We start from the raw sequence: 27,864 nt of genomic DNA on the forward strand, positions 1-27,864 counted from the left end.
GGTGTCATTCTGTTAGGTTCTTTCTTTTCTTCCTTTCTATATCCCCTATTTATTCCACTTTTTTCGACTACTCTTGCACTCTCACAACACGTCCAAGTTTTTCTGTCACACGAATCTCTTCAATAATTTCAAGCCACTGTCCATGGATTGGGCTCATCCAGTTTGCACCATGTCCTTCTAACTGCTTTCCTATTAGTTGTCAGTAATACTTTAGGGATTCCATTTCCAGGAGCCTCAGTGAGTGTCTAAGATAGTTGAACCTGAGTGTTGCTGTTGCAGGGTGGTCTGGTTGCTCATATTGCCACCCTGCTACCCAGTAACAATGTTGTGTGTGGGTTTGTGTGCTGCCACTGCTGCCATACATACCTGTGTTGACGGACTCCTTCATCTTGATAGCACAGATAGGAGGGGCAGAGAGTGAGGGCAGCACCCCCACATCGTAGGCATTGAAGGCTATACGCAAGAAAGGTGCCATGGCGCCCACTCACCCAGGCTCCTGGGAAGATACACATAGAGAGAACGTATCACACAGAAGAAGAAAAAATCCGGTACATGTCATTGCTCAATGTTTGTGCTCGAAACGAGGAAAAGAGTCTGTGGAGCAATGATGTCCTCACATAGGAAATACAGAGCAAGTAAAACTGCAACTCAAGTATCCACTTCATCACTTCAGAAACTACCCATGTGGCGTGGAGAGGAGAAAATGTTAATGCCAAATTGTGGGGATAAGCGCCTGGTATGAGTGAGTGAGTGATTCTGAAACTGAGTGAAACTGAGACAAAATTAGTAGGATCTAAACTGTAAGGCAAACGTAAGGGTCACAGCTAAACAGACACAGAACGGCAGAAAGACGGGACGGAGAAAGGAAGAAAAGCTGTCAATTTCTACATGTTAACTTGGGCTTGACTATAATGTTTTATTGATGTATGTAATATCTGTATCCATCGTAATGAATTTTAATTTCAATTAAATATTATCTCATCATCAGCCGCTTCTCCGGGGTTGGGTTGCAGTGGCAGCAAGCTAAGTAGGGCACTCCAGACGTCCCTCTCCCCAGCAACATGCTCCAGCTCCTCCTGGGGGATCCCAAGGCGTTCCCAGGCCAGATTGGACATGTAGTCCCTCCAGCGAGTTCTGGGTCCACCCCAGAGTCTCCTCCCAGTTGGATGTGCCCAGAAAACCCCCAAAGGACGGCCCCCCATGAAGCATCTGAATCACATGTCCAAACCACCTCAACTGGCTCTTTTCGATGTGAAGGAGCAGCGGTTCTACTCCAAGCTCCTTCCGGATGTCCAAGCTCCTCACCCTATGTCTAAGGCTGAGCCCAGGCACCCTACGGAGGAAACTCATTTCAGCCGCTTGTATCTGCAATCTCACCCTTTCGGTCACTACCCAAAGCTCATGACCATAGGTGAGGATCGGAACGAAGATTGACTGGTAAACTTGGAGTGTTGCCTTCTGGCTCAGCTTGCTCTTCACCACAATGGTCCAGTACAACGTCTGCATTACTGCTGACGCTGTACCAACTAAATATTAATCCATTCAAATACTGCATAGGAAATGTGCTTTATTCATTAGAAAGCACCGTTTCTGTCTAGTTTTTGATGTCTCAACTAAAGAGGTCGCCTTATAAATGCCTTTGGAAAATTTCTTTAGCACTAAAAATTAATTTGTAACATTATACAGGCTACATTTAATGATAGGAATCCTGCACTTGGCTTGAAACATGAGAAAGCTTATATAGCGAAGATTTTCACTTGAACAAAATTATTTACCTTATCAAATATACAAAGGAAATTATCCACGTTTACTTTTCCCATGGTGTGTGTGTGTGTCTCACCCATTACCAAATGTATTTCTTCTCTCGATTCCGGCTGTAACTTAATGTTTACCAACAGACTTAACCAACCTTCATTATTCAGGCTATCTTTTAACAGAGGCTACACTGTCCTAGGGCATATGCTTATCTATCGAGACTAGGCTTATTAATAGATTCAACTTTTGTTTGGTATATATATTTATCAATAGGGTGAGACTCTTCTATGACAAACATGACCTCCCTTTTCAAGACAGCCTTGAAGCTTCAGTGGATTATGAGGTAAGAGTCTTTATCTACATTAATGTTTTTGGGGGAGGCCAGTCAAGTCTCAGATTGCATAATGAAACATTGCTAACAAGCATTCATCAGTAAGCTGGTCATATGATCAATTCTATTTTAGACTAAAGAGGGGCACATCTGCTATGTCACACAGGCTTGCAGGCCCAAAAGGGCAAATAAGCCTGCATATTAATTCCCAAGGCACCAATGAAATCCCTAAGAATTCCTGCAAGAATTCCCAGGCAGCGCTTTCTGTGAGCTTTTAAGTCACTTAACTTGATCTCTTACAGCCTTAGCCCCTTGCGCTATTAATATAATCTTGGCTTGATAGTTGTTTCTGAGAAATTCAATTCAATGCTCACTTAAGGTTTGTGGCGAAAACCCAGCTTGTTTACAACAAAATGAGGCCGCTGTATAAAATGATAATTCTGAAATGGTAAAATGGAAGTGTGTACACGTGCAAAGAAATGTCATGTTCTGAGTGAAGCTTGGAAATAAATGGGGAATTGGGAGTTGAAAATGTAGCGTAGACGCTGTTAAAATAGTTTATCATTCACGAGAAAAATGAACTCGGAACACCCCGGTGGCTCACATGGTAAAGCACATATCACATAAAGCTGAGTCCTTACTGCAGCTGACTGGGTTCGAATCTGTCCCGGGCCCTTTCCTGCATGTCATCTCCTCTCTCTTTCCTGTGTCTCTCTCTAATACCCATGATTGTGAGTGGGCACGTGGGCGCGTGCACGCACACACACGTCAAGGACCCCTAATGAATAATAATACATTTTATTTGTGGGCGTCTTTCAGAGCACTCAAGGACATCTTACAGAACACAGTAAAAAACAAGCAGCACTGTATCAGACAGCATAAAATCAAAACAAAGCAGGGTAGACAATAAAAAGTTAATACAACAGATAAGTATAAAATCATCAGCTGCACAAAACTCAATGAAGCGTGTATCAGACTGAATATGCCAATTTGAAAAGGTACATTTTGAGATGGGATTTGAAAGTTGAAAGAGAGTCAATGTTGCGTATTTCTTGTGGGAGAGAGTTCCATAGGTGGGGGCACAATGGCTGAAGGCTCTAGTCCCCATGGTAGTCAAGAGCGCCAATTGTGTAGTGAGTTGGAGAGCAGAAGAGGATCTGAGAGTGCGGGAGGGTGTGTGGATATGAAGGAGTTCAGAAAGAGATGAAGGAGCTAGGTCAGCGGTCGGGAACCTATGGCTCGCGAGCCATATATGGCTCTTCCGGTGACGGCATATGGCTCCCAGACAATTTTGAGTTGAAAAATTTTTTTTTTCAAAAAAATCAGTTTGGAACTGATTTTAAAATACTTGTGATATTTCTTAATAATACTGTGTCATTTTAAAGTGAACAGAAATTAGTTTTGAAGATAAATTTCACGGGTCACCCGTGGGTCGGGTCGGGAACCAATGGCTCGCCAGCATGTCCGGGTCATTGTAAAGGTGAAGAAATCAATTTTATCAGATAGCCAACTAGTTTATCCGCTTCAACCCTTGTAACGGAAAAGATGGCGAAAAGAAAAAAAGATGATGATTACCGTGCATTCCAGGCTGCGTGCAGAGGAATTTGCATTTGTGGAGAGAGCAGGATCTGCGGTATGTCTAATATGCAATGATAAAATTGCATCGATGAAACGGTCAAATATAAAGCGGCACTTCGATACGCACCATGCTTCATTTGCATGGAAATATCCAGCGGGGGCCAGCAGCAGGAAAAGGGCATGCGAGGAGCTACAGCGGAGAGTGCAGACGAGTCAGCAGCAACTACGTGTGTGGACCAAGCAAGGTGACGGGAATTCCGCTAGCTTTGCGGGGGCTTTGGCAATAGTAAGGAATGGAAAGTCATTCACAGATGGCGAGTATGCCAAAACATTCATGCTTGATGACTTCCCAAATAAAGACAAGATAATCAAACGAATAAAAGACATGCCCCTGTCAGCAAGAACTGTGCACGATCGTAGCATCATGATGGCAAATCAAGTCGAGGAAACACAAATTAAGGACATAAACGCCGGGACATACTTTTCTCTCGCGTTAGATGAGTCAACAGACGTTAGCCATCTATCTCAGTGGTATGAAAACCAGAATTTAATTTCTAGTAAGCAGTCAGAAAGGGAAGTGGGCGGAAGAGTGGAGGTAGGCTTGGTGGATAGATAAAGCTGGGTGTCAGCCACGTAGCAGTGAAATTGAATGCCAGATTTACTGAAAATGTGGCCAAGAGGAGTAGGTAAATAATAAATAGGAGGGGTCCCAATATAGAGCCCTGGGGAACACAGGTAGTAACAGGAAAGGACTGTGATCTCAAATTTTTAAGTTGGACAAACTAAGTGCGGCCAGAAAGATATGATCTAAATCAGTCAAGGAGGGTGCCAGGTATTCCAATGGAAGCTAATCTTTCTAGAAAGATTTTATGTGAGATGGTATCAAAGGCTGCACTCAGATCAAGGAGGACAAGTATGGTTAGGAACCCAGAGTCAGCTGACATCAACAGATCATTAGTGATTTTCACCAACTGACTACATTCTAGCCCTGAAGCCTAATGTTAACCATCCGAACTACATGCTGAATCTTAACCCTTACTTTAACCTTAACCTAATCCAAATTGGTCCTCACAAAGATAGCGGTACACACACACACACACACACACACACACACACACACACACACACAGACCAAAATCCTAGAGTGCAAGAGATACATGAAAATATAAGCTGTATATTCTTCTGCTCATATACACGTTTACTGTGAAAAGACATACTTTGAGGTCAACCAACCAACACTGTCAGACACACAGAAAACCATGTATACACACATACACAGGGAAAAAGAGAGCCTTGTTCCTCAAGAGAGTGGAAAAAATGAGCATAGGGAGCTGGGGAAGGAGTAGGCAGAGGGAGAGAAGGGAGATGAGGCAGGAAAGAGAGCGACTGGAGGCAGGAGAAGAGATGGACAGCACACAGGAAGGGAGGATAGGGGACGGAAATCAGACCCAATGATAGAATCAGACTCCTGTCACCTTAACCGAACACAGAACACTCTGCTTTCAAAGAGAATGGTTTAACAATGTTTGTGTGTGTGTGTGTGTGTGTGTGTGTGTGTGTGTGTGTGTGTGTGTGTGTGTGTGTGTGTGTGTGTGTGTGTGTGTGTGTGTGTGTGTGTGTGTGTGTGTGTGTGTGTGTGTGTGTGTTGTAGGCTCTGAAACCAACATGCATTTAACCAGGTGTTTATTCTAAGGTAACTCTTTAGCTTGCCAGAATGAAAGGGCTGTCGTAGTAAATATAAAAACCAGAATGTGTGGTGTCTTTGACAAAAGAATTCATAAATTATACAAATAAGTACCGACAGTGTGTGTGTGTGGGTGGGGGGGGGGGTGATGACAACAGTAATGAAAAACTAAAATATGTCATCAAAGGACACCTGGGGGCTGGACACAAGGAGCATGCCTCCACTATTGCCATACCATCTGTACTTAAAACAAAACAAACAACAACAAAAAAACAAACAACCCCCCCCCCAATAAAGTCAGCCTTGAGGAATGTTCCTGGTCCCATCAGTTCCATCCTGTTACTTTTGGTAATTTTATCTCATTTGAGGTTTTATGTTTTTAATTACTGGCCCTCCCCCTTTACTCTGCATCTTAATTCATAAGCCCCCTAATTCAGTTAGTTTTATGTCTGAATTTTCTGACCTTCTATCTATTGTCATGCCAAAATGTGACAGGGTGCTTATTTTTGGTGATTATATTCATGTGTGTTGTCCTTCCCATTCCCTGACTTCACATTTTTTGGATCTTATAAACTTGTTCAACCTTACTCAATATGTTAAATTGGCCACACATTCCAAAGGCCACATTTTAGACCTTTGTACTCTCATCTGGCTCCTCTCGAGTGTCTTAATCTGGTGGATATGCCTGTATCTGACCATAAAGCTGTCATTTTCAAAGGCCCACTACAGCTCTCTATTCCTAGTCACTATCCTAAAACATGCGCTCGCATTCTCAACGCTGATTCCGCAATTAAATTCTGTGATGCTTTTAATTCATTATCTTTTAATCCCTCCTTATCCCCCCTCAATCCAGATGCACTGTTAAATTCTTTCAACAATCAGTGACCATCTATCCTCGACCAAACTGCACAATTTAAAACTAGGAAACAGCAATCAAATAACCTCCCCTGACTGACTGTCTAAATGAATGAATGAACGTGCCCTTAGAAGACTCCATAGAAAATCAGAACAATTGGAAGGTCAATAAATCCAAATTTGCACGATACCCTTAAACAACAAATATTAATTTACAAGAAGGCAGTTAAGGATGTGAGCTCAGTATACTTCTCTGAACTAATAAAGAAATAACAATAATCCTAAAGTTCTCTTCAGGGTAACTGATTCTGTTATTAATGGTCCCTCCACTTCTCTTTTTCAAGATTCAAGATTCTTTATTTGTTACGTCTCATTATAAAAGTATAAGAGATTAAAATTCTTGAGTTTCAGCTCCTTAACACAGCAGCAACAATAATAACTGAACAACAACAAAACAGAACAAAAAAACAGCAACAATAATAGTGTGTGATCTATGTAAGGTGCTGTGTGTTTGTGTGTGTGTGTGTGTGTGTGTGTGTGTGTAGGCCCAGCCCAAATAAATATGTACATGTGTTTGTGTGTGCGTGTGTGTGTGTGTAGTTGTCTGCATATCCGTGTGTGTCTGTGCATGTGAAGCTACTTCTGTGTGTGTGTGTGTGTGTGTGTGTGTGTGTGTGTGTGTGTGTAAACCGACGATTTTTTGAACCTGTTCAGTTGTCTGAAAATAAGGTGGAAAATATCAGATCCCATATCCAGCCAGGCTCTTGCATTCATTCCATTACCCATGTTAATTCTGCATCTTACCCAGTTTCAACCAATTACAATTTCAGTGTTAGAGAGTAATCTCCATCTTAGACATCATTCCCACTAAGCTGGTCAAGGAGGTATTTGCAACTATCAGCCCCGTTATTCTGCAAATTCTTAATTCTCTGGCCTTACCAACACGGGGATCACTGGTTCAAATCCCCGTGTTACCTCCGGCTTGGTCAGGCATCCCTACAGATACAATTGGCCATGTCTGCAGGTGGGAAGCTAGATGTGGGTATGTGTTTTGGTCATTGCGCCTCCTCTGGTCGGTCAGGGCGCCTGTTCGGGGGGGGGGGTGACTGGGGGGGAATAGCATGATCCTCCCATGCGTTACGTACCCCTGGCGAAACTCCTCACTGTCAGGGGAAAAGAAGCGGCTGATGACTCCACATGTGTCGGAGGAGGCATGTGGTTGTCTGCAGCCCCCCCTGGCTTGGCAGAGGGGGTGGAGCAGCGACCAGGGATGGCTTGAAAGAGTGGGGTAGTTGGCCAAGTACAACTGGGGAGGAAAAAAAAAAGGGGGGGGATTCACCCAAAATAAATAAATAAATAAATAATCTGGCCTCTGGTTCTTTTCCAAACAATTTTAAGCATGCCATTGTTCACCCATTGCTAAAGAAACCTAATTTAGATCCCTTGTCCCTAAATAACAACAGACCAATCTCTAAATTGTCTTTTCTAAGGTTCGTGAGAGAGTGATTTCTTCTCAATTGATTTCTTTTATGAACACTAATAGTGTTTTTAAGTTTCCAGTCTGGTTTTAGAGCACTTCATAGGACCGAGACAGCTCTAGTTAAGGTCACTTATGACCTATAACTGACTGCAGACAGAGGTGACTGCTCAATTTTAGTTCTTTTAGACTTAAGTGCTGCCTTTGACACAGTTGCTCACAACATCCTCTTACATCGCTTAGACTTGGGCTGGTATCAAAACCTTGGCTCTTGGCTTATTACGCTCTTTCCTCACCAACAGAACTTTTTCTATTGTTCTGGGTAACTACCTCCTTGGTGGCTCAGTTGAGTTGTGGTGTCCCTCAAGGCTCAGTTCTGTGCCCCTTCTCTTTTCTATATACATGCTGCACCTTGGCCAGGTCATTCAAAATCACAATGTGCTCTACTATTTTGATACTGATGACACCCAGTTATATATGCCACTAAAACCAACAGATCCTAGTGCCCTAACAAATCTTACAACTTGCCTCTCTGATATTAAATCCTGGATGTCCAAAACTGTTCTCAAATTTAACGATGACAAGTCTGAGGTCATTCTGTTCGGTCCCGAAAATTCCATCAGCCCTTTTGTTACTAATCTTGGTGGTCTGTCAAGTAGTCTTAACCAGGCTGCTAGGAATCTTGGGGTGGTTAATATGCAATGCTTACCTCAGTTTTGATAATCAAATTAAACATGTTGTTCAGTCATGCTTTCTCCAGATCAAGCTAATCTCCAAAATTAAGTAATTTTTATCAATTGCTTATCTGCAAAAAGTTGTACATGCCTTTATCCATTCTCGGCTTGACTATTGTCCATCCATCCATTACCTGAACCGCCTATCCTGCTCTCAGGGCCGTGGGGACGCCAGAGCCTATTCCAGCAGTCATTGGGCAGCAGCTGGGGAAACACCCTGGACAGGCCGCCAGGCCATCACAGGGCCCACACACACACACACACACAGACACACAGATACCTAGGGACAATTTAGTACGGCCTATTCACCAGACTTATATGTCTTTGGACTGTGGGAGGAAATCGGAGCCCCCGGGGGAAACCCACACAGACACAGGGAGAACGTGCAAACTCCACAAGAGGATGACCCGGGATGACCCACCAAGGTTGGACTACCCCAGGGCTCAAACCCAGGACCTTTTTCTTGTGAGGTGACCGTGCTAACCACTGCGCCACTGTGCAGCCTTGACTATTGTAATGCACTTTATTCTGGTATCAGCAAGAGCTCCCTCCACTGTCTGCAGTTGGTACAAAATGCCATGCTTGGCTCATTCATCACCAGGACAAAGAGGCATGACTATATCCCTTCTGTGTCATTGTTTAGGCAGCCGTTTATATTGTAGCGACTCATTGCGGTTTCTGGTGGTGAGGGGATGTGGAGGAGCTACATCTTCCATGGTAACGATCGTCTAGCTAACACAAACCCTGACTTATTCAAATGTAGGCCAGCTCTCATTATCTAGCTACTGTGAACTTATGCTAATGTCATAGCCTCCAGTGGCCCACATTAACACCCATTGGCATATGGCATATAGTAGCATCATATTAAGTTTGTTAAAGTATTGTAACGTACACGAATAAGTAGACACGTTGGCCGATGGCTAACGGGTCGGACCCTTTAGTCGATTGGTTAACGTTGTCGCTTGTGGTGAGGGAGATGCGAGTTCGCATCCCGGCTGTGATGGTCCGGCCGGGCTGCCCCCCTAATTCATTGTAGTATATTAATTCCTTCTATAATTAACCTGCCTCCTGTGTGCATATGCTTGTGTCAACCAGGTCAGGGTTTACAAAAACATGGCAGAGAAAAGAAAAAAGGTGGACATCAGGACATTTTTTGTAGGCTCAAAATGCCACTGTGTAAGTAGGAAGACCCCTGTAATATTACAAATACTAGTTGATAAAGTCTTCATAGAAAACGAATGATGGGCTAATACAAATGTTCAATAATTGTGCCATTAGACAACAATAGTAAAACAATCTGTGGAGGGCTGCAGCAGCAACACACAGAGGGATGGGGAGTCTCAGGTAAGGATTCACAGTTGTCCTAAGACACTTGTACGTATGAGGCTCTCTCATTTTGAGTAAACAAGTTGCAGAATGAATGGTGCTGCAATTGTGGATGTGTGGCTCTGTAAAATAGGTAAATATGTATATATAGTTATGGCCTAAATGTGATTCATTAATATATATATATATATAGATAGATAGATAGATAGATAGATAGATAGATAGATAGATAGATAGATAGATAGATAGATAGATAGATAGATAGATAGATAGATAGATAGATAGATAGATAGATAGATAGATAGATAGATAGATAGATAGATAGATAGATAGATAGATAGATCGATAGATAGATATTTTTAAGCTACTATTAATGGCTGTGTCTGTTACAGCAGATCATTTGATATATGTTGGTGATATTATTGATGTCCCACCCTGAAAATATTCTCAAGAAAATTCCATGTTTGTTGTCGCCCCTAACTTGTAATGAGATCTGTGCCACTGCTTTGATATACAAAAAAAAAACATATTTGGCATTTAGAATTGGTCAAATCAAATTACCCTTACAAAAACATCTACAGGTATACTGTATTCTTTCTTTTGTTTAAGTTTTTGTTGCTGATTGAGGGCCACAGGAAGAAGTTTACGATTGTAATGCAAGGGGGGGGGTGCTTGTTCAAAATGTTCAGCTGTGTTTCAGTTCAGTGAGTGGGACTATGCAGTCGGAGCTCCGGTCAAGCACTAAACAATTTGGTGAACGAATCGTTTGAATAAATCTTTTTAATGAAGTGATTCTAATGATTCAGCTGCTTTGCCCATCACTACTACAAAGTGGAGCACTTGTCTAAGAAACCCTGTATGTCAGACACACTTTTCATGAGTTAATGGAGCATTGGCTATCATGAAAAATGTTTCATAATTTCAAACTTGCCATATTTCAAAGATTTAATCCAAATGTAATCAAGTAATCTTTGACAATGCTAATATAATCTAATTACATATTTTTTCAAATGTAATCTGGGATGACTATAGTTAATTATTTTTTGTAATCTGAGGATAAGCGGTTTGGGTAATGGATGGATGGATGGATAGATGATTATGTAATCCCGATTACATATAATCCATTACTACCCAGCCCTGCATGTTGCTTAGAAGGACCCAATCAGTGTCACAACAATGGCAAAAAAAAAAAAACAAAAAAAAAAAAAACAACAACCTGCACTACACCCTACTTTTATCGGCGTAATAGCTTTCTTCCCTGTCACATCTACAGATCAAAGTACGTCAACAACGGCAGAAGAGATGTGTGACTGTCTGGGAGATAAGCTATCATTAGGGAAGCCATGAGCCCTGGAGAAAACAAATCAAAGGATTGCTATGCAGTACACTAGCTGAGATGTCATTAGATGGAGGCAGTAACCAAGCAGGCCAAGCAGGTTGGGGAACTTCTGTATGAGTGTCACCAATAGACCTGACCTCAATGGAAAAGGGACAATTACATGAATGAAAATGACAGAGCATTTCCATCATGTCATAAATGGGGCTTAATGCACTGCTAGGACTCTGTTACTAAACATCCTTGAATCCTGGAACTCTGTTATGACAAGGGGAAACCCAGAAGTGAACGAGAAGGAATGAATGTGAAGTGATACTGATCCATGTAGGGAAATTCTCTTTGAAGCTGGCTCAACCGCAGAAGGGTTTGAATGCAGGGTCAGCTCCTTGAACAAAACCCTGGGCATTGACGAGAATTTAGCGTCTTGCTAAAAGACATTAAAGCAGGGCAGATGCTTGCCCACATTGGTTTATAGAGCCCAGATGTTCTAGTTGAAAGATGCTCACCCTAAACCTCCTGCCAACAAAAGGATGTGAAACTGATGCAGAAGTGGCACTCATGGTATGTAAGACACATCAACAAGGAATAATGCAAGGCAATTAATTGTTGAATTCAAACTGCTTTGTTCCATCAAGTTGGACACCTACATTTCAGTCAGAAATAATGGCATAGCGAGTGATGGAATGAGCCCTAAAGCATGAAAACTGGCCAGACAAGATGCCAAATAAAGCACAGAGACAAAACACGGGACAGAGAGTACATACTATTTTGTTGCAATTATTTCAGTATTACCAGATTTCTTACTGATGAATGCGGATTATGGAAATCTACCCCACAATTTTTTTCTCTAGTTAAATCAAAACAGTTCTACTCTAATTCTGATGGACTGGCTTGTTCTGGGAGTGGATGAAGAAGCTTGCTCTTGATTCTTTTAATGCTGCCTCAAAAAAAAGGGGGAGCTGGGGCAGCACAAGATAATCAGGATGTTTGTTACTTTCCCATGAAAGACATGTACACTAACCTGTTTCACAACAATGACATCCATACGCTGTCAATAAAATGCTTCATCCTCCATGTACTCAAACATGTCAAGAACTCATGTGCAAACAACATCTCTGTCGCCTTCAATTAATCCATCTGCAAAAAGTTTCACTGAAAGAATATATATATGTTTGAGTTCATATTAAACTGGGTAAACAAATAACTATCTGAACATTATAGCTCAAAACGAGCCAGTGAATGTGAACTACAGTTTGTACAATTTGTATTTTGTGCATCCACTACCAAAAGGGTGCATTAAATCACACTCAGCACACTGAGTGTGGGAACTATCTGAGCAAATCTTTACACTTCTCAGTAAGGCAAAAACACAGCTCAGCAGTTTTAGCAGTTCTTTAAAGATGTACTCAAGTTACAGCAACCCCTCACACTTTTCAAAACTTTGTTAAAAGGACTGTAACGTGAGAAGAACACAGAATGAGAAGGAGACAGAGACCGAGAGAGAGAGAGAGAGAGAGAGAGAGAGAGAGAGAGAGAGAGAGAGAGAGAGAGAGAGAGAGAGAGAGACCGAGAGAGAGAGAGTGTGGGAGACAGACAGGCAGACAGAACAGGTTTCAGAACAAACTAGGCAGATGGAGCCAGCGGCCTTGTAATATGTCATGAACAAACACACCCCACAATACGATATTGAACCAGCAATGTCAGTGTCAGCCAGGGTTGGAGAACAGACCTAGTTTTTGTGTATGTCTGAGTATATGTGTGGGTGTAAAATGTTCTTTACGATAGTTGTGGGGGAAAAAATAAACCCGTATTAAATGCATGTACTGTGTCCATGGAAACAAGGGTGTTGTACAGTGTTTGTGTCATTTTAGGACCATTTCCCTACTGAGGCAATCCCAGGATTTACTTTCATGGGGGGGGGGGGGGGGATATTTCTCTGCCTCTCTTATAACACAGAAAAATGACAATGGTTTGATGCTGTGTACGAGCTGTCGGTGGGAACATTATACCCCTGTATAGCCATGATTACATTATTATTATTATCATTATCATTATTATTATAATTAGGCCAATTTACACCCATAACAAAGGAAGGGAGTTTCAGTTCAGGCTGAGAATTGTGACTGCTATACAGACCAAAATAATCAAAGAAACATTTTCAGTGTTGTCCAACTTTGACAAAGCAATGCAAATGAGGTAAATTTACAAGAAGGGGGAAAAAAATCCTTCCATCAATGAGAGGAATATTGTGGCATGGTGACATGAAACATTACCACATTAACACCATCTCGCTCTCTCTCTCTCTCTCTCACACACACACACACACACCCACACACACACCACCTTAAACAAAGCAGCCTTTCGTAGTCTCCAGTAGAGACTGGACTGAAGGAATCAAAGCCTTCCTTTCTTTCACTAACCAAGGTTAATGTCTAACACTCACACACATCCACACGTCAAGCCAACAAACGGCACCTGGAACACAAACTCTTGACCAGACACACGTTAAAAAGGCATGAATGCACGTGTCTGGCAGCCCTTTCTACAAGTCGTAGGCCTACACCCACGCTATAAACACAAAATAATATTCAAAACAGGTTAAAGTAAGACAAGCAAAAAGAATCTGCGCAGAGGTAAGTGAGTCAAGTCAAGTCAATTTTATTTGTTTGAAGAAGAATTGGACGGGCTGGGATTACTGGTTCAAGGTCAGACTGATGGATGTTGCTGTGTTAGTCATTCTGGCGATACTGATCTTTGGCGGTAAATGACCCACTAACTACTTAACATTAACTATTAATAAATGCCAGTCAGACACCGATGACCATTCCCCTCTCGCATAAGCACATGCAGACACACAAGATTCAGCATAACCATGCTTGAGTGATGACCTTTCCAGTGTATTTGAGTGGACCGGCCTCAAATAATCACAGGCTGTCAATCTAAATTCTTCATTAGGCCACCTGGCACTGCTTTAAACCCGCTACCTGCAGACTGCTTACAATGAATACCACCAATGTGTGAGTGTGTGTGGGAGCGTGTGTGAATCCCGTCTCCTTGTCATTAACAGTGGTGTCCATTTCTGCCTCACTCACAGTTCACAAAGGCTGGATTAACACAAGCGTCACACACAGGACCAGAGGAGAGAGAGAAGAAGGTTGTACAGTTGCAATTACCCCTTATGAGTTGTAATGCTCAGCATTTGTGTATGTGCAATATTGATACAAGTGTTGTAAATAATGGCAGTGGCTTGAGCAAATTCACGCCATTTAGTCGACCCTTACGTAAATGCGTGTCAGTGGGGATCAACTGAGAGAATAAATAAACCAACGCTCCAGTATGACAAAACACTGGAGTGTAAAATAGCATGCCTATTAGCAGAGCAGGTGGGGGGGGCATACTTGTGGTTGGCAAAATTTATATATTCTACAGCATAAAAAAGAAAGTGTGTAAGCAGCACTGGTGATCAGCTGATAATTATGTGTCCTTTATGGTCTCATCTAAGCCTAGTCTTATCTTGGTCTGGGGCCAAGCTTAAGATTTTTTTTTAACCAGGAAGTGTAGCACCAAACAGCTTGAACTGCATCAAGTATCCCCACTTTCACTCAAAAAAATAGCCTATTCAGGAGAACACAAGCAACATAATTCACAGCCGCTGGTTTCAGCAGTACTTTGTGTACTTGTGAGCTGTGCTGCACAATCCAGGTATGATGAGGAACTGTCCGCAAAGCAGATGTCACAAGTCACCCTTCCCCAACCAGACAATATTGACACACGGGCGACGGCCGCCGTTTCTCCATGCTGTAATCGGGGTGGATAGCGCCAGTCTTGCTTAAATAACATCATTATGTTGCTGTATTTTCAAATGGCTGGCCGGAAAGCGCATTGCAACACGGGTTTATTTATGTTCCTGGCGTATTTGACCGAGGTAGCGAGAGTCGAGCTGTTTGCACAAGAATGCCAGCTAATCTTCACAAAGCCGCTCTCCCTAACAAAACGTTGCCACGGCACGTCGTACTTTTCTTTAATAAGTACGATGAAATGACCCCGTTTATGTTAACATTTGCAGCTAACGTACGCAAAACGCAGTGTGTTTTGGCAACAAAACAAACAACAACAAAAAAACACCGGCGAGTTTATTATTCACTAAAAGTGGAACTTTTCTTCTTCGGAGGTTGCGGCGAGGGAAGTATTATTGCGAGCTATTGAACGATCGGGAACTTTGGTCGCCATTGCGCAGAAGACGCCGTTTTTTTGCCTTAAAACATCGGTACACGGTGACTAACAAGTGCTTTCATTGAACATCTGCCTTGTCTTGGTAATGGCCGTGACACTGAAGGCTCCCCTTTCTTTCTTTCTTTCTTTCTTTTTTATAAACTCAATGATGGATCCTTTGTTACTACAGAACACCTTGTTCTGGAAATAGCCGTCAACAAAAGTAGTTGGTTATTCGCCACAACAAAGACGCGGCAAAAGTTTCACACAGTCGAACTCCGAAAGTTAAAACACAGCTTGTACAACAACAACGACGACGGGGAAACAAGACACGGTCCGCTGATAGTCGCGCTACCGTCACTTTCTTCAGGAAAGTCAGACGGAACACCCAAAACTAACCCGACTCGCTGTCAACGGTACCTCCTTAGTGACAGCGCTTCTGTTCGCCGGTCCCGAAACGCTTGCCGACTCCGGTGAGCCTGTTCGTCTCTGCCTGTTGTTGTACAGTCAGTTGTTGTACAGTCGGTTGTTGTACAGTCAGTTGTTGCCGACAACTTTTTCGACGATTTACGAGTCACTTTGTTGGCACGAGACCGGCGTACTCACCTCTCGGAGCGAATCGGATGGGAGTTTGGACGTCGTGCTGGCTTCTGCTGCTGCTGCCGCGCGGGCTCCCCGGTCTTACAACTCAAATAACGCGTTTGAGGAAGTGTGTCGCTGGATATCCTGTCTTGCAACGAGACGCGGGGAGAGGTGTGTACGTGTGTGTGTGACGTCGCCCAGGTGATTTCCCAGTTAGACGGACAACAGAGGGCTCTCGGCTAGGATTAATCATTTTGGATTTCAGGCAGCTTGGCGTTCTGTCTATTGTGTCGTGCGAAACTAGATCCACCAACTAGATTCCATCGACGGCGATGTTGTTTCCTAACACAGTTGCCTGGCGTAAAGGAGCAGTGCCACATAATCCGAAATAAGAAAGTACTGAGCATCACGTTGCCGAGTGTTAATTCTACTCCTCCAGTATTTCTCTCTAGGAAAAGAAAACATGGTTTTGGCAAGGGATCAGCAAACCAGGAACTCAAGGTAATACGTGTAGGTGTAGCACACACATCAGGGCATGCACACAGACACAAATTACCCCCCCCCCAATTTCTCTATTAACCAAAGACAGACACACACACACACACACACACACACACACACACACACACACACACACACACACACACACAGAGAGACACACACACACACGCACGCACGTTTGGCAAGTACATTGTGAGTGGGCTGGTTCTCAACAGCCACCAATTTACACACTAGCCCTGCCTATACAGGACCGTAAGGGTCCCAGGCCCCTGGTGCATAGCCCTGTCCCTGGCCGCTGCTCTCCCCCTCTCCTTTCTTTCCTTTCCTCCTCACTCCCCTCCCCTTCTCTCTTCTCCCCTCTCCCCTCCTCCCCGCTTCTCCACCAAGCAGGGAAGAGAAAACCATGTGGTGCTGAGTCATCAGCCCCCACCCTTCGTGTAAAGCTATAAGAGAAAATGGACCTGTAAACCCTGGCAATCTGTTTCAACTCCTATAGGGCAATTTGAGCAGAGGACACTAACGATGCACCCGTTTTGTGATTTGGTTTGAATGGTGAGATCTGTTGAGTTGAACCATAAAGAATTACTCATCCTTGATGCAAGCCTTACAAGTATATAAAACCATCCATCATTCAGGCTCGTTCAGACAAAAGAGCTCGCTGCTCATAATGGACCCCCTCCTGGGGAGCATTTGCGATTGCACATTCCTCCCCTGTTGACCACTATAGTGTCACACACAATGCCTTCATATACGCAGCCGAATACGCACAACATGTCCCGAAATTAGATGTGGCATTCCCCACTGACTAGAGTTGTGCCTTGGGAGACCAGTTTGAGATTCGTTTGAGCTAGTACTGGGTTAACCTCATCAGAAAGCAAAAAAGAAATGTGACTCGTTGGCCCAAAATAATTATGTAACTTTGGTGTAAGAGCACTGGTGGTGGAGCCTGTAACGTAATACATCCTGCAGCTTGAGTCGGACTGTTGAAATCACATCCACTGTGCAAAGTAGGCCTGTGTGCTTCTCTGCTGTGACCAAGCTGCAGACAGACTCCATTGGCAGCAGTAGTCGGGGCAAGGTACCCAGATGGCCCGCCATCCCAGTGGTGCCAGGCCAAACATCAGAGTGAGTAATGAAAGGAAAAGGGAGAGGGAGGGATGAAAAAGCAAGCCCTTAAAAAGAAGGGAAACAGTTGTTTCTTCAAGAGCAATACCATATAGGCAAAATCCGCTTTTTCTTTTTTCCGGTCCTAATTTCTTTCTATTTGTCTCTCTGGTCAGCTCTCATGTCTGTCTTATCGTGTATTTGTTCTTCCTCTCCTTTGCTATGAAGACAGATTAGTTTGACACGGGTGCCAGCGGAGGAACATTCTGAATGTTTTCTTTGCTCACACAACCTTGAGCTAAACCAGACCGGTTTTCTTGTGAGAAATAGGGCCACTTTTATCCATACATGGCGACAGGAAGTTGGTAAAACACTGGGTAGAGAGAGGTTGGGTTATCTCTAAAAGCAGCATAACCTTATTTTCCCCTTTCAGTCCCCTAACAAGACTGTAACTAAATCTAGAAGCGTTCTGGAAATGTGTGTGTGTTTTTTTTCCTCTTTTCTTTCTGCATGCTGTTAAATGTTTTGCCAGCCACCGGGGCAGATAGCAGATGGCCATGTTTTGTGTTCATATATCTCCTGTCCCAAAAAGTTTGGTCAGGTGTTTCCTGTCTGCGATCCAAATGGAATTAGATTCTTTTTTTTCTTCTTCACATCATGGAACGTTACTAATCTGGCTGTGTTAGATTCCTTGCTGGCGTAGTTAACGTTTGACAGCCGGGGAGGAATGTCCCCATTGATAGTCTAGGCAAAGTACTACAGATGGAACCACTGGTTGTAATTAAAACACGAAAACAGTTTCCTATTAGATATCGCCTTCTCTTTTCATTGTTGTTCCTCAAATCCCACGGGTATCTTCCTTCTCAGCACTTTCTGAATGTTTTGCCTTTTTTTCTGTCTGCATACATTTGGAGCGGCGGTAGTGCAGTGTAAACACTCTATTTCGTTTTTGCAAATGCGGTCTTGTCTCCTGGGTGTAGATTTGAAACTTTCCAAGGGTGGACAAAGAGGAAGCTTCTCTTCCTATTTTTAGAGCTCCCACACTTACCTTCTGCAGAGTCCACAGAAACTGAAGGCCATTGATTCATCCGGCTGGCGGTGACCTCATCACATTAAGCATCTCTGGTACCCCATCAATTGGCTACAGTGGGAGAATGCCCCCGTGTGTTTTTGTGTGTGCGTGTGCGTGCTTGTTTGTCATTGCATGTCGGCGCGAGACAGGTGCGTGCTCCATCATGCAAAGTGGAACAAAAGGTGTATTTGACTTTCAGGTACTTGGAGAAGGCGAACAACTTTCTCCTGCCTTTTCTCTCTTTTGTCTCATTTCCCTCTGTCACTTCGCACTTAGTACTGGGTCATTAACACTCATGGGATCGCGTAACTAGAGCAACCCTACTTATCCTTCTTTCTATTTTCTGTTTCAGATGACATCCCTTCATCTTTTTCATCTTTTCGCAAATTACCTTTTAAACTTGTTCTCTCGCAATCCATCTAATATGTTGTTAAGTCTTCCCTGTACATGTTGTACATTTCATTATGCCTCATTATGCATACTGACTGAATAGCCTGCAACTGTTTGTGATCAAATAAAATGCAATTTTTCAGCACTTAGGGGGCCTGGCCATGCTGACACCGCGTATTTAGAACAAGGACTTGTTTCATTTTATTATCCCTCAGATTAGACCTGCTCTGTTCAACTCATGGTCATTAATATTGCATTGGTCTAAAAAGAAATGGGCCAAAATGTTTTGTGCTGTTTCTTTGTCTTTCATTATTCATGCTCGCTGCTGCATCACTGGACGTGGTCCGCTGCTGGCTGCTGGTAGCCGCTGTGGCTCAATAAAACTCACTGATACTAATTAGCTTCTCTCACTTAGTTACCTTTCAGGTAAGTGAGATAAAAGATAAGTGAGAGGAAGGACATATAGGCCTAGTGATGAGCTAGCTTGGCTGTGGATTTGGATGTGTTGGGTACACCTTGGCCTAACTCACTGTCATCTATTCAGCTTGCTAACTACCAGAGTAACTTAAATTCAGAAGTATGGCGGTGCAACACCTTTTCCCTCAGGTCTCCCTACTCAACTTGCAACTGATATATAGATATCTGTTTGCTATAGCGTATTGCCGCCCCCTGTTGGATAGGAAAGACATGGACCAGTGCCATTGTATTTACCAGTGCAACAAAGCATTAGAATAGAAATATCCAGACAGGTGACAAATTCAAGGAAAACCCTGAATGCACGGCATGGTTTGGGTCCACTTGTACCCTTAGAGGGAAGGGTCACTGCAACTCAATAGAAAGTTACTCTGATTGACTACCTTAACCTACGATGAGACATTTCTATCCTGCCGGGAGTGGTCTCATCCAGGATGACAATGCCCCCATCCACAGGGCACGAGGGGTCACTGAATGGTGTGATGAGGATGAAAATGATGTAAATCATATTATGGCCTTCACAGTCACCAGATCTCAACCTAATTGAACACCTATGGGAGATTTTGGACCGACGTGTTAGACAGCACTCTCCACCACCATCATCAAAACACCAATTGAGGGAATATCTTTTGGAAGAATGGTGTCCATCCCTGCAGTAGAGTTCAGACACTTGTAGAATCTATGACAAGGGGCACTGAAGCTGCTCTGGAGGCTCGTGGTGGACCAACACCTTACTAAGACATTTTATGTTGGTTTTTCATTTTATTTGTCACCCATCTGCGGGTCCAGTTCAGGAAAATCCTGCTAATGATCATTTATGTTTTATCTTGAATGAAGGGCAGAAACAAGAACAGGCGTCTATGAGAAAGATGAGAAAAGGTGGAGCTTTGTCAGTGTGAGAATTCTATTACGGAAATATAGATTAAAGAACTTTTCCCAAGAGTTTATTTTTGTATGCATCTATATACAGAAACATTTACATTTACAACGCACTGTATGCAAGAGGTACAATCCATGATAACACTACAGGTATGACCCATACTAAACCTGTAAAAAAGTTAAAAAGTACTTGGTGAATGGGAGTGTGTTCTTTAGAAATTAGGCAATACAAAGGCGTCTTTAGGAGCAAGTGTTTAGCTGCATTCTGAATAGAGCAAAAAAAAAAAAAGTATGACTATATACCATGAGAGACACATGCATGCAAGATTTCAGTACAGCCAAACAAAAAAGACCAGCTTGTCTCACTAATTAGCAAACTGTCAGCCACGGAAGTCGGGACTAAATTTTGAAATCAGCTGGTGTAATGTTTGGCTGGGATGAAAAGCGGCATACATATGGCTCCAATTGGCATGAAACAGGGGAGCATAGCAACAGAGAGTAAGAATTGATGCACATTTTGCATCCCTAGAAACACTTAATTTGGCTCAGTTAACACTAACAGTAAAAGGTTATAGGTAGTTTTAACAGTGGTTTTTCTTTTCAGTGGTTTCCATTATGTTCATATGGCAGTATATATACACAACATGTAAAAAGCAGTATATTAACACGGCGCTATAGTATATTCTTCTATGACTTGTAACTGGATGTCAGAAACTCATTCGAAATGCTATAAGGTTACAGGGTAGAAGAGTCATTTCGGATAGAATGTTATCACCTCTCTTTGCAAGACGTGACAGTGGTACAGTACTGTGATGACATACAAATTAACAACGGGTACAATTTCATATCAGGCACATTCATTTCTACCAGTGCAAGTGGTACTGTACTGCATTCAACTGAAAGAAATAAACTGGCACTTTAAAACCATGGGACCAATATTAAAAAACTGTTCATCATTATAGAAATACTGTTCCATCACTTAGCATGCTAGGTCTTTCTCCAATAGCTAAGAGAAACACTGCACAAGAAATATAACGTACACTCATTGTGTCGATTAAAATGCTCTCTTACTCAAAACCTTGCGTAACATCATTTCTGTACAAATACATCTGCATTGTATACGTCACCATATATATTCAAAATACCAAATATCTCTGGCATATCTCTTACATATTCTAAAATGTTGGCAATTATTTTTTTCCCTTATGCAGGCTCTAAATACTGATGTGGCACTGAGTTTGACTATAACATTTTTGCATTTCTGCTGCACCATAAAGCAAATAAACTCCATCGAATTCTGTCTCATATACAAAAATGAAGGATGTGAGGTTTTCCCTACAGAGATGAAAGAGTAGCTTGCTATAATCCAGTGGAATCACAGAGCATTCTCAATAATGGCGGCATACAATGAATAGAGCACAGCTTGACTTGTAAAATCAATGTTGTAAGTCAGCCTCTGTATTACTGTGCAAGCATCGGAGTGGAATGATCTTCTCTTGGGCTAAGTAATGAAATGTGTGACGTAGAATGAACTGCGCCTGCAAAAGTGAAGGCTTCTTCAAGAGCTCTACTGGAGCAGTGAATGAGGATGTGAATAAAAATGGCTTTCATACGTTATATCATTCTCCAGTAAGAGGTTCCTCTTCAAATTTTCTCACCTCCAATTAGCCCAGTCCTCAGGGCTCACTTCACTTCAGCACATGGGCAATACTGCCCACCTAATACAAACTAATTATCACTTAGTGGAAAGTAATCTGCAACAGGCCAGACTTGATAATCCTTATTGACGTTCTTAGCAGGTAGCTATGTTGTACTCCAACAAGGAGATGGGGGTCGAGTTCAGGCAGTTGTGGACAACAGCGCTTGTGTGTCTAGTAAAGTGGGTGCTATAAAACTGTAGCCTCCTCCATGGCATTGACCCATCTGTGAAAGAGGAGATGGGAACATAAATTCAGTTTCACGCTATGAGAAAAAGGAAGCATGAGCCGCTGTCGAGCATCTCAAGCAAACGCAAATCACTTTTTGTTATCCTACTGAGATGGAGCAAAGAGTAATATAATGTGACAAATCACCACATGTTTCACATAGTGTTTCTCCAAGCTTTTAATTTGATATACACTGCTCAAAAAAATAAAGGGAACACCTAAAAAACACAATATAGACCTCGATGAATGAAATATTTCAGCTGAAAATCTTTATTTATTAGACAGAGGAATGTGTTTAGAGCCATATAACCTAAGAATGATCAATGGAAATCAAAATCATTAGCCCATTAAGGTCTGGATTCAGAATCATACTCAAAATCAAAGTGGAAAATGAGAACATAGGCTGATCCAACTTCTGTGGAAATTCTTCAAGACGATTCAAAATGAGGCCCAGCAGTGTGTGTGGCCTTCACGTGCCTGTATGCACTCCCTACAACGTCTGGGCATGCTCCTGATGAGACGACGGATGGTCTCCTGAGGGATCTCCTCCCAGACCTGGATCAGGGCATCGGTCAACTCCTGGACAGTCTGTGGTGCAACATCGCGTTGGCGGATGGTACTAGACATGATGTCCCAGAGGTGCTCGATTGGATTCAGGTCTGGGGAACGTGCAGGCCAGTCCATAGCATCAATGCCCTCGACATACAGGAACTGCTGACACACTCTGGCCACATGAGGACGAGCATTGTCATGCATGAGCAGGAACCCAGGGCCCACTGCACCAGCATATGGTCTGACAATGGGTCTGAGGATCTCATCCCGGTACCTAATGGCAGTCATGGTACCTCTGGCTAGCACGTAGAGGTCTGTGCGGCCCTCCAAGGATATGCCTCCCCAGACCATCACTTACCCACCGCCAAACCGGTCATGCTGGAGGATGTTGCAGGCAGCAGAACGTTCTCCACAGCGTCTCCAGACTCTCTCACGTCTGTCACATGTGTTCAGTGTGAACCTGCTCTCATCTGTGAAGAGCACAGGGTGCCAATGGCGAATCTGCCAACCAAGATGTTCTCTGGCAAAGGTCAATCGGGCTGCACGGTGTTGGGCTGTGAGCACAGGCCCCAATTGTGGACGTCGGGCCCTCATACCATCCTCATGCATTCTGTTTCTCACTGTTTGAGCAGAAACCTGTACATTAGTGGCCTGTTGAAGGTCGTTTTGTAGGGCTCCGGCAGTGCTCCTCCTGTTCCTCCTTGCACAAAGGACCAGATAGTGGTCCTGCTGCGGGGTTGTTGTCCTCCTGCGGCCCCCTCCACGTCTCCTGGTGTACTGGCCTGTCTCCTGGTACCTCCTCCATGCTCTGGACACTGTGCTGGGAGACACATCAAATCTTCTTGCCACAGCACGCATTGATGTGCCATCCTGGATGAGCTGCACTACCTGAGCAACTTCTGTAGGTTGCAGATACCACCTCATGCCACCTCTAGTGGTGAGGGCACTAGCAAAATGAAAAACTAACCAAAGATCGGCCAGAAAAGATGAGGACAGGCAAATGGTCTGTGGCCACCACCTGCAAATCCATTCCTTTTATAGGGGCTGTCTTGCAAATTGTCTAATTTCCACCAGGTGGAAATTAGACAATTTACCAACAGGTGAAATTGATTCACAAATCAGTGTTGCTTCCTAACTGGACAGGTTGATATCTCAAAAGTGTGATTGACTTGGAGCTACATTGCATTGCTTATGTGTTCCCTTTATTTTTTTGAGCAGTGTAGGAATTAAAAGGATCCCCTATAATATCCCTGCTTAAGATGAAGATCCTTTATAGCACAAAATGAAAAACAAAGTAAGGCTCCAAGTGAAGATTATGGTAAGCCTCTGTAAGAATAAATAAATAATGTGAAAGCTGAGGTTGTAGGAACAATCAACACCTGTATTGCAGGTACCTTGACAGAAAGGCAAACGAGCAAAATAAATAGCTCAAAATGTTTTGGGTTTTTTTCCCTCCCTTTTTCTCCTCAATTGTATCCAGCCAATTACCCCACTCTTCCGAGCCATCCCGGTCACTGCTCCACCCCCTCTGCCAAGCTGGGGAGGGCTGCAGACTACCACATGCCTCCTGCGATACATGTGGAGTCACCAGCTGCTTCTTTTCACCTGACAGTGAAGAGTTTCGCCAGGGGGAGTAGCATGTGGGAGGATCACGCTACCCCCAGTTCCCCCTCCCCGCTGAACAGACGCCCTGACCGACCAGAGGAGGTGCTAGTGCAGCGACCAAGGATACATACCCACATCCAGCTTCCCACCCGCAGACACAGCCAATTGTGTCTGTAGGGTCGCCCGACCAAGCCAGAGGTAAAATGGGGATTCAAACCAGCACAGCTTGAAATGCTTTGAAATGATGAATCCTGCTTCAGAAATTTTAACCAAATTGATGAACAAGTATACATTTGTCAAAGATGAGACCATAACAATGGAGACCTATTTGTGATTTACACTTAAACCACTGCAACCTTGTGTAACCTCCTGTGAATTGGGAACAAGTAACTTGACTTTGGCCTCTTTCTCTTTCTTTTGCCAACTGTGGTATTAAAGATGAATTCATCAGCCTTTAACCTACCAATATAGAACGACTAATTAGAGTTTACCCTGAGATTTTTCATCCGTTGCTAATGGGAAAATCTGTGATAAATTCACATTTTATACAGGGTGGAATGATAATGCTGAATTCACTTGTATGCTTCCAGTGAAAGGGAATCGTACTTTTTGAGATTGTCATCACCACTGAGCTGACATTCATAAATATTCAGTCAACACCCCATTGTGCTAAGCAGCGCCTTTTGTGCAGGCAAGGTTCAGCTGGAAAGGATGAAAATAGGCCATGCCCTTTCACAAGAACGTTCTGCCTTATGAAAGGGCCTACCAGGAAAAAGTAAATGTTAAAGCTGATCAAAACAGCCCCAAAGTGAGAAAACCCAAAGTTCTCAACTTCTATTGCCTTTGGTTGAAAGTCAAAGCAAGGCAAGTAAAACATACCATTCAACACATTATACAACACAAAAAACGCAATACAAAAAGCAATGTAAATATAAATTCAAAAAAAGAAAACAAAAAAATAATAATTGGTTTATTTTTTACAATATCTCCTAAAAAAAAAAAAATCCAAAAATTGGGCCAATTGGGTGGCTTAGTATCATACTGTAGCATGGCTCATCACAGAAAGTTGAATCCGTTCATCTGGACACAACATTTATTGAGAGAAAAGTTTCATCACTCATCGAAGTGACCTCTTCAGTCTAAACTGACTGCAGGTATCCCCATCCTTATAAACAATACAGTGGTATAACGACCAAAAACCACGACTGGTTTCATATGCAAATTACTGTGAGGATTAACTGGAATTTCAATGGCCATGTGTACTATTCACAGAGGATTGTGGAATAGTTGCAATCACAACATTGTAAGATGGTACCAGACGTACTTTTAGCCCCCCCCCCCCAGTTCAGGGATGGTCGTTTCCTATTCACATATATGGCCTCTTTGACTCCCCGTTCAAATCAGCATTCCTCCCTATCAAGGATGTGCACATCCTCATCTTTGAAGAGCAGCCACTGGCCTGTAGATGGGTGTAGACTGCAAGAGTCCTGGCCTGATGTGTTAGCTCTCCTGTGTTGTGTGTAGCACGGCTATTGCCCTGCTAGGTTATGACATAGTACTCTCACTGTTGTTGTTTTCAAAACTATAAAGCGACTTATGGAGCTTCCTCTATAAATCAAAGGCACCAAGAATATAAATTCCATGTGGATATATTATAACTATGCACATTAAATATTCATGTACCTGTCAATAAATACCAATAATTAAGGCAACTGTGGCAGGAATGAGGAAAAACACAGGAGACCAAGGCGAGTTTGATGTTTATTCCTCAACGCCAAAAACCAACTGCAGCAGGAACAACCCTGCACCGGCGAGCCCGGGAACATAAACTGCGCCCCCAGCTCACAGTCCTGAGTGAGAGGCATAGCCCCTAGTGTCCGCCACACAGCCCACCCCCCGAACACCCAGAAGGGACTCCTGGAAAGAAAATTAGTGTCTAACTGGAGGCTTAAGCAGCCTGCCATAACGGCTGCGCCGTCCCTCAGCCGAAACAGTAGGTGAAACACAGTCCAAAGCCGGCTGAGAAGCAGAACGCTGAACCCGTGAAGACACTGCTGGGGTCCTGGAAGGAGGACGACCACGACGGGGAACCTAGGCCGGAAACACAACTTCGCCTGCCACCCTGTGCGCCGGTTTAAGCCTATCAAGCGTGACACGCTCCCTACGCCCACCCATATCTAGCACAAAACCCTTAGGACCCGTCTCAAGAACCCGAAATGGGCCATCGTATCGGGGTTGGAGGGGCGAGCGGTGAGCATCATGCCGTACAAAAACAAAACGAGCCGACATGAGCTCCGCAGGCACGAACGACCGCGGAAAACAGTGGTGAACGGGGCCTGGAACCCGAGTGCTGTCGGACAAAAAAGGATAAACGGCTGGACGGGGTCGAGGAGCGGAACTCCCAGGCAAAAATTCCCCAGGGACGCGGAGCGGCTGACCGAGCACCAGCTCAGCGGGTGACGCGTCGAGGTCCTCCTTAGGAGCCGAACGCAACCCGAGCATAACCCAAGGTAAACGATCCACCCAGTTACCATCCGAGAGCGCAGCGCTGCCTTGAGCAACCGGTGAAAACGTTCACACAAGCCGTTAGCCTGAGGGTGATACGCGGTAGTGCGGTGTACCTGCACACCCAAGGATCGCGCAAGTGCCGACCAGAGCTCTGACACGAACTGGGGGCCCCTGTCTGAGGTGATATCTGACGGAGTGCCGAAACGGGCAACCCAGGAGGAAAGAAAAGCGCGTGCAACATCTGAGGATGTTGTGGAGGATAGAGGGACAGCCTCTGGCCACCTGGTGGTCCGATCTACCATTGTGAGCAGGTGCGTAAAACCCTGTGAAGAAGGTAGAGGGCCCACCAGGTCCACATGCACGTGGTCGAAACGTCTGGCCGGGATCGGAAATGGTTCGAGGGGCGATTTAGTGTGCTGGTGGACCTTAGCGCGCTGGCACGCTACACATGCAGCTGCCCACCCCTTGACATCCTTGCGGAGGCCAGGCCAGACGAACTTGGAACCGACCAACTTCACCGACGCCCGAACTCCAGGGTGCGAGAGGGATTGAATCAAATCGAAAACTCGACGGCGCCAGGCCACTGGAACAACGGGGCGGGGACGGCCGGTGGAGACATCGCAGAGGAGGGCAGGACTGCCTTCCTGCATCACAGCGTCCTCTAGCTTGAGACCGGTACGCGTTGACCTAAGGGCAAGGACGTCCGGGTCGCTGGGCTGGTCGGCAGCCATAGCGGAGAAATCCACACCGAGGTGCACAGGACACACAAGCACACGCGACAGACAATCAGCAACAGGGTTGGACTTCCCGGCCACATGCTGAATGTCCGTTGTGAACTCGGAGATCGCCGCTAGGTGGCGCTGTTGACGAGCAGACCACGGCTCAGTCACCTTGGACATGGCAAAAGTCAGCGGCTTATGATCCACATAAGCCGTGAATGGGCGACCCTCCAGCAGGAAGCGGAAATGCCGGGTTGCAAGGTGC

The 27,864-nt window shown here is 44.0% G+C and overlaps 2 protein-coding genes across 5 annotated transcripts in view; both read right to left on the bottom strand.

Annotated features, from left to right (window-relative positions):
* The window catches only part of prkcdb (protein kinase C, delta b), a 33,731-nt gene extending 17,765 nt beyond the window's left edge, over positions 1 to 15,966 (bottom strand). The window contains exons 1-2 of the mRNA XM_056302178.1: positions 15,895 to 15,966; positions 367 to 496 (exon numbers count right to left, since the gene is read on the bottom strand). Of these exons, the coding sequence (XP_056158153.1) occupies positions 367 to 475 (109 nt within the window). The 5' untranslated portion in view covers positions 476 to 496; positions 15,895 to 15,966. The remainder of the gene's footprint in view (positions 1 to 366; positions 497 to 15,894) is intronic.
* Positions 15,967 to 20,345: 4,379 nt separating this feature from the next.
* fgd5a (FYVE, RhoGEF and PH domain containing 5a) overlaps positions 20,346 to 27,864 on the bottom strand; it is a 52,872-nt gene continuing 45,353 nt past the window's right edge. For all 4 annotated transcript variants that reach the window (XM_056273136.1, XM_056273137.1, XM_056273135.1 and 1 more), the window contains exon 21: positions 20,346 to 22,213. In XM_056273136.1, coding sequence (XP_056129111.1) covers positions 22,177 to 22,213 — 37 coding nt within the window. In that variant the 3' untranslated portion in view covers positions 20,346 to 22,176. The remainder of the gene's footprint in view (positions 22,214 to 27,864) is intronic.

Source organism: Lampris incognitus, chromosome 2 (assembly GCF_029633865.1).
Source record: "Lampris incognitus isolate fLamInc1 chromosome 2, fLamInc1.hap2, whole genome shotgun sequence".
NCBI classification, from domain to species: Eukaryota; Metazoa; Chordata; class Actinopteri; order Lampriformes; family Lampridae; genus Lampris; species Lampris incognitus.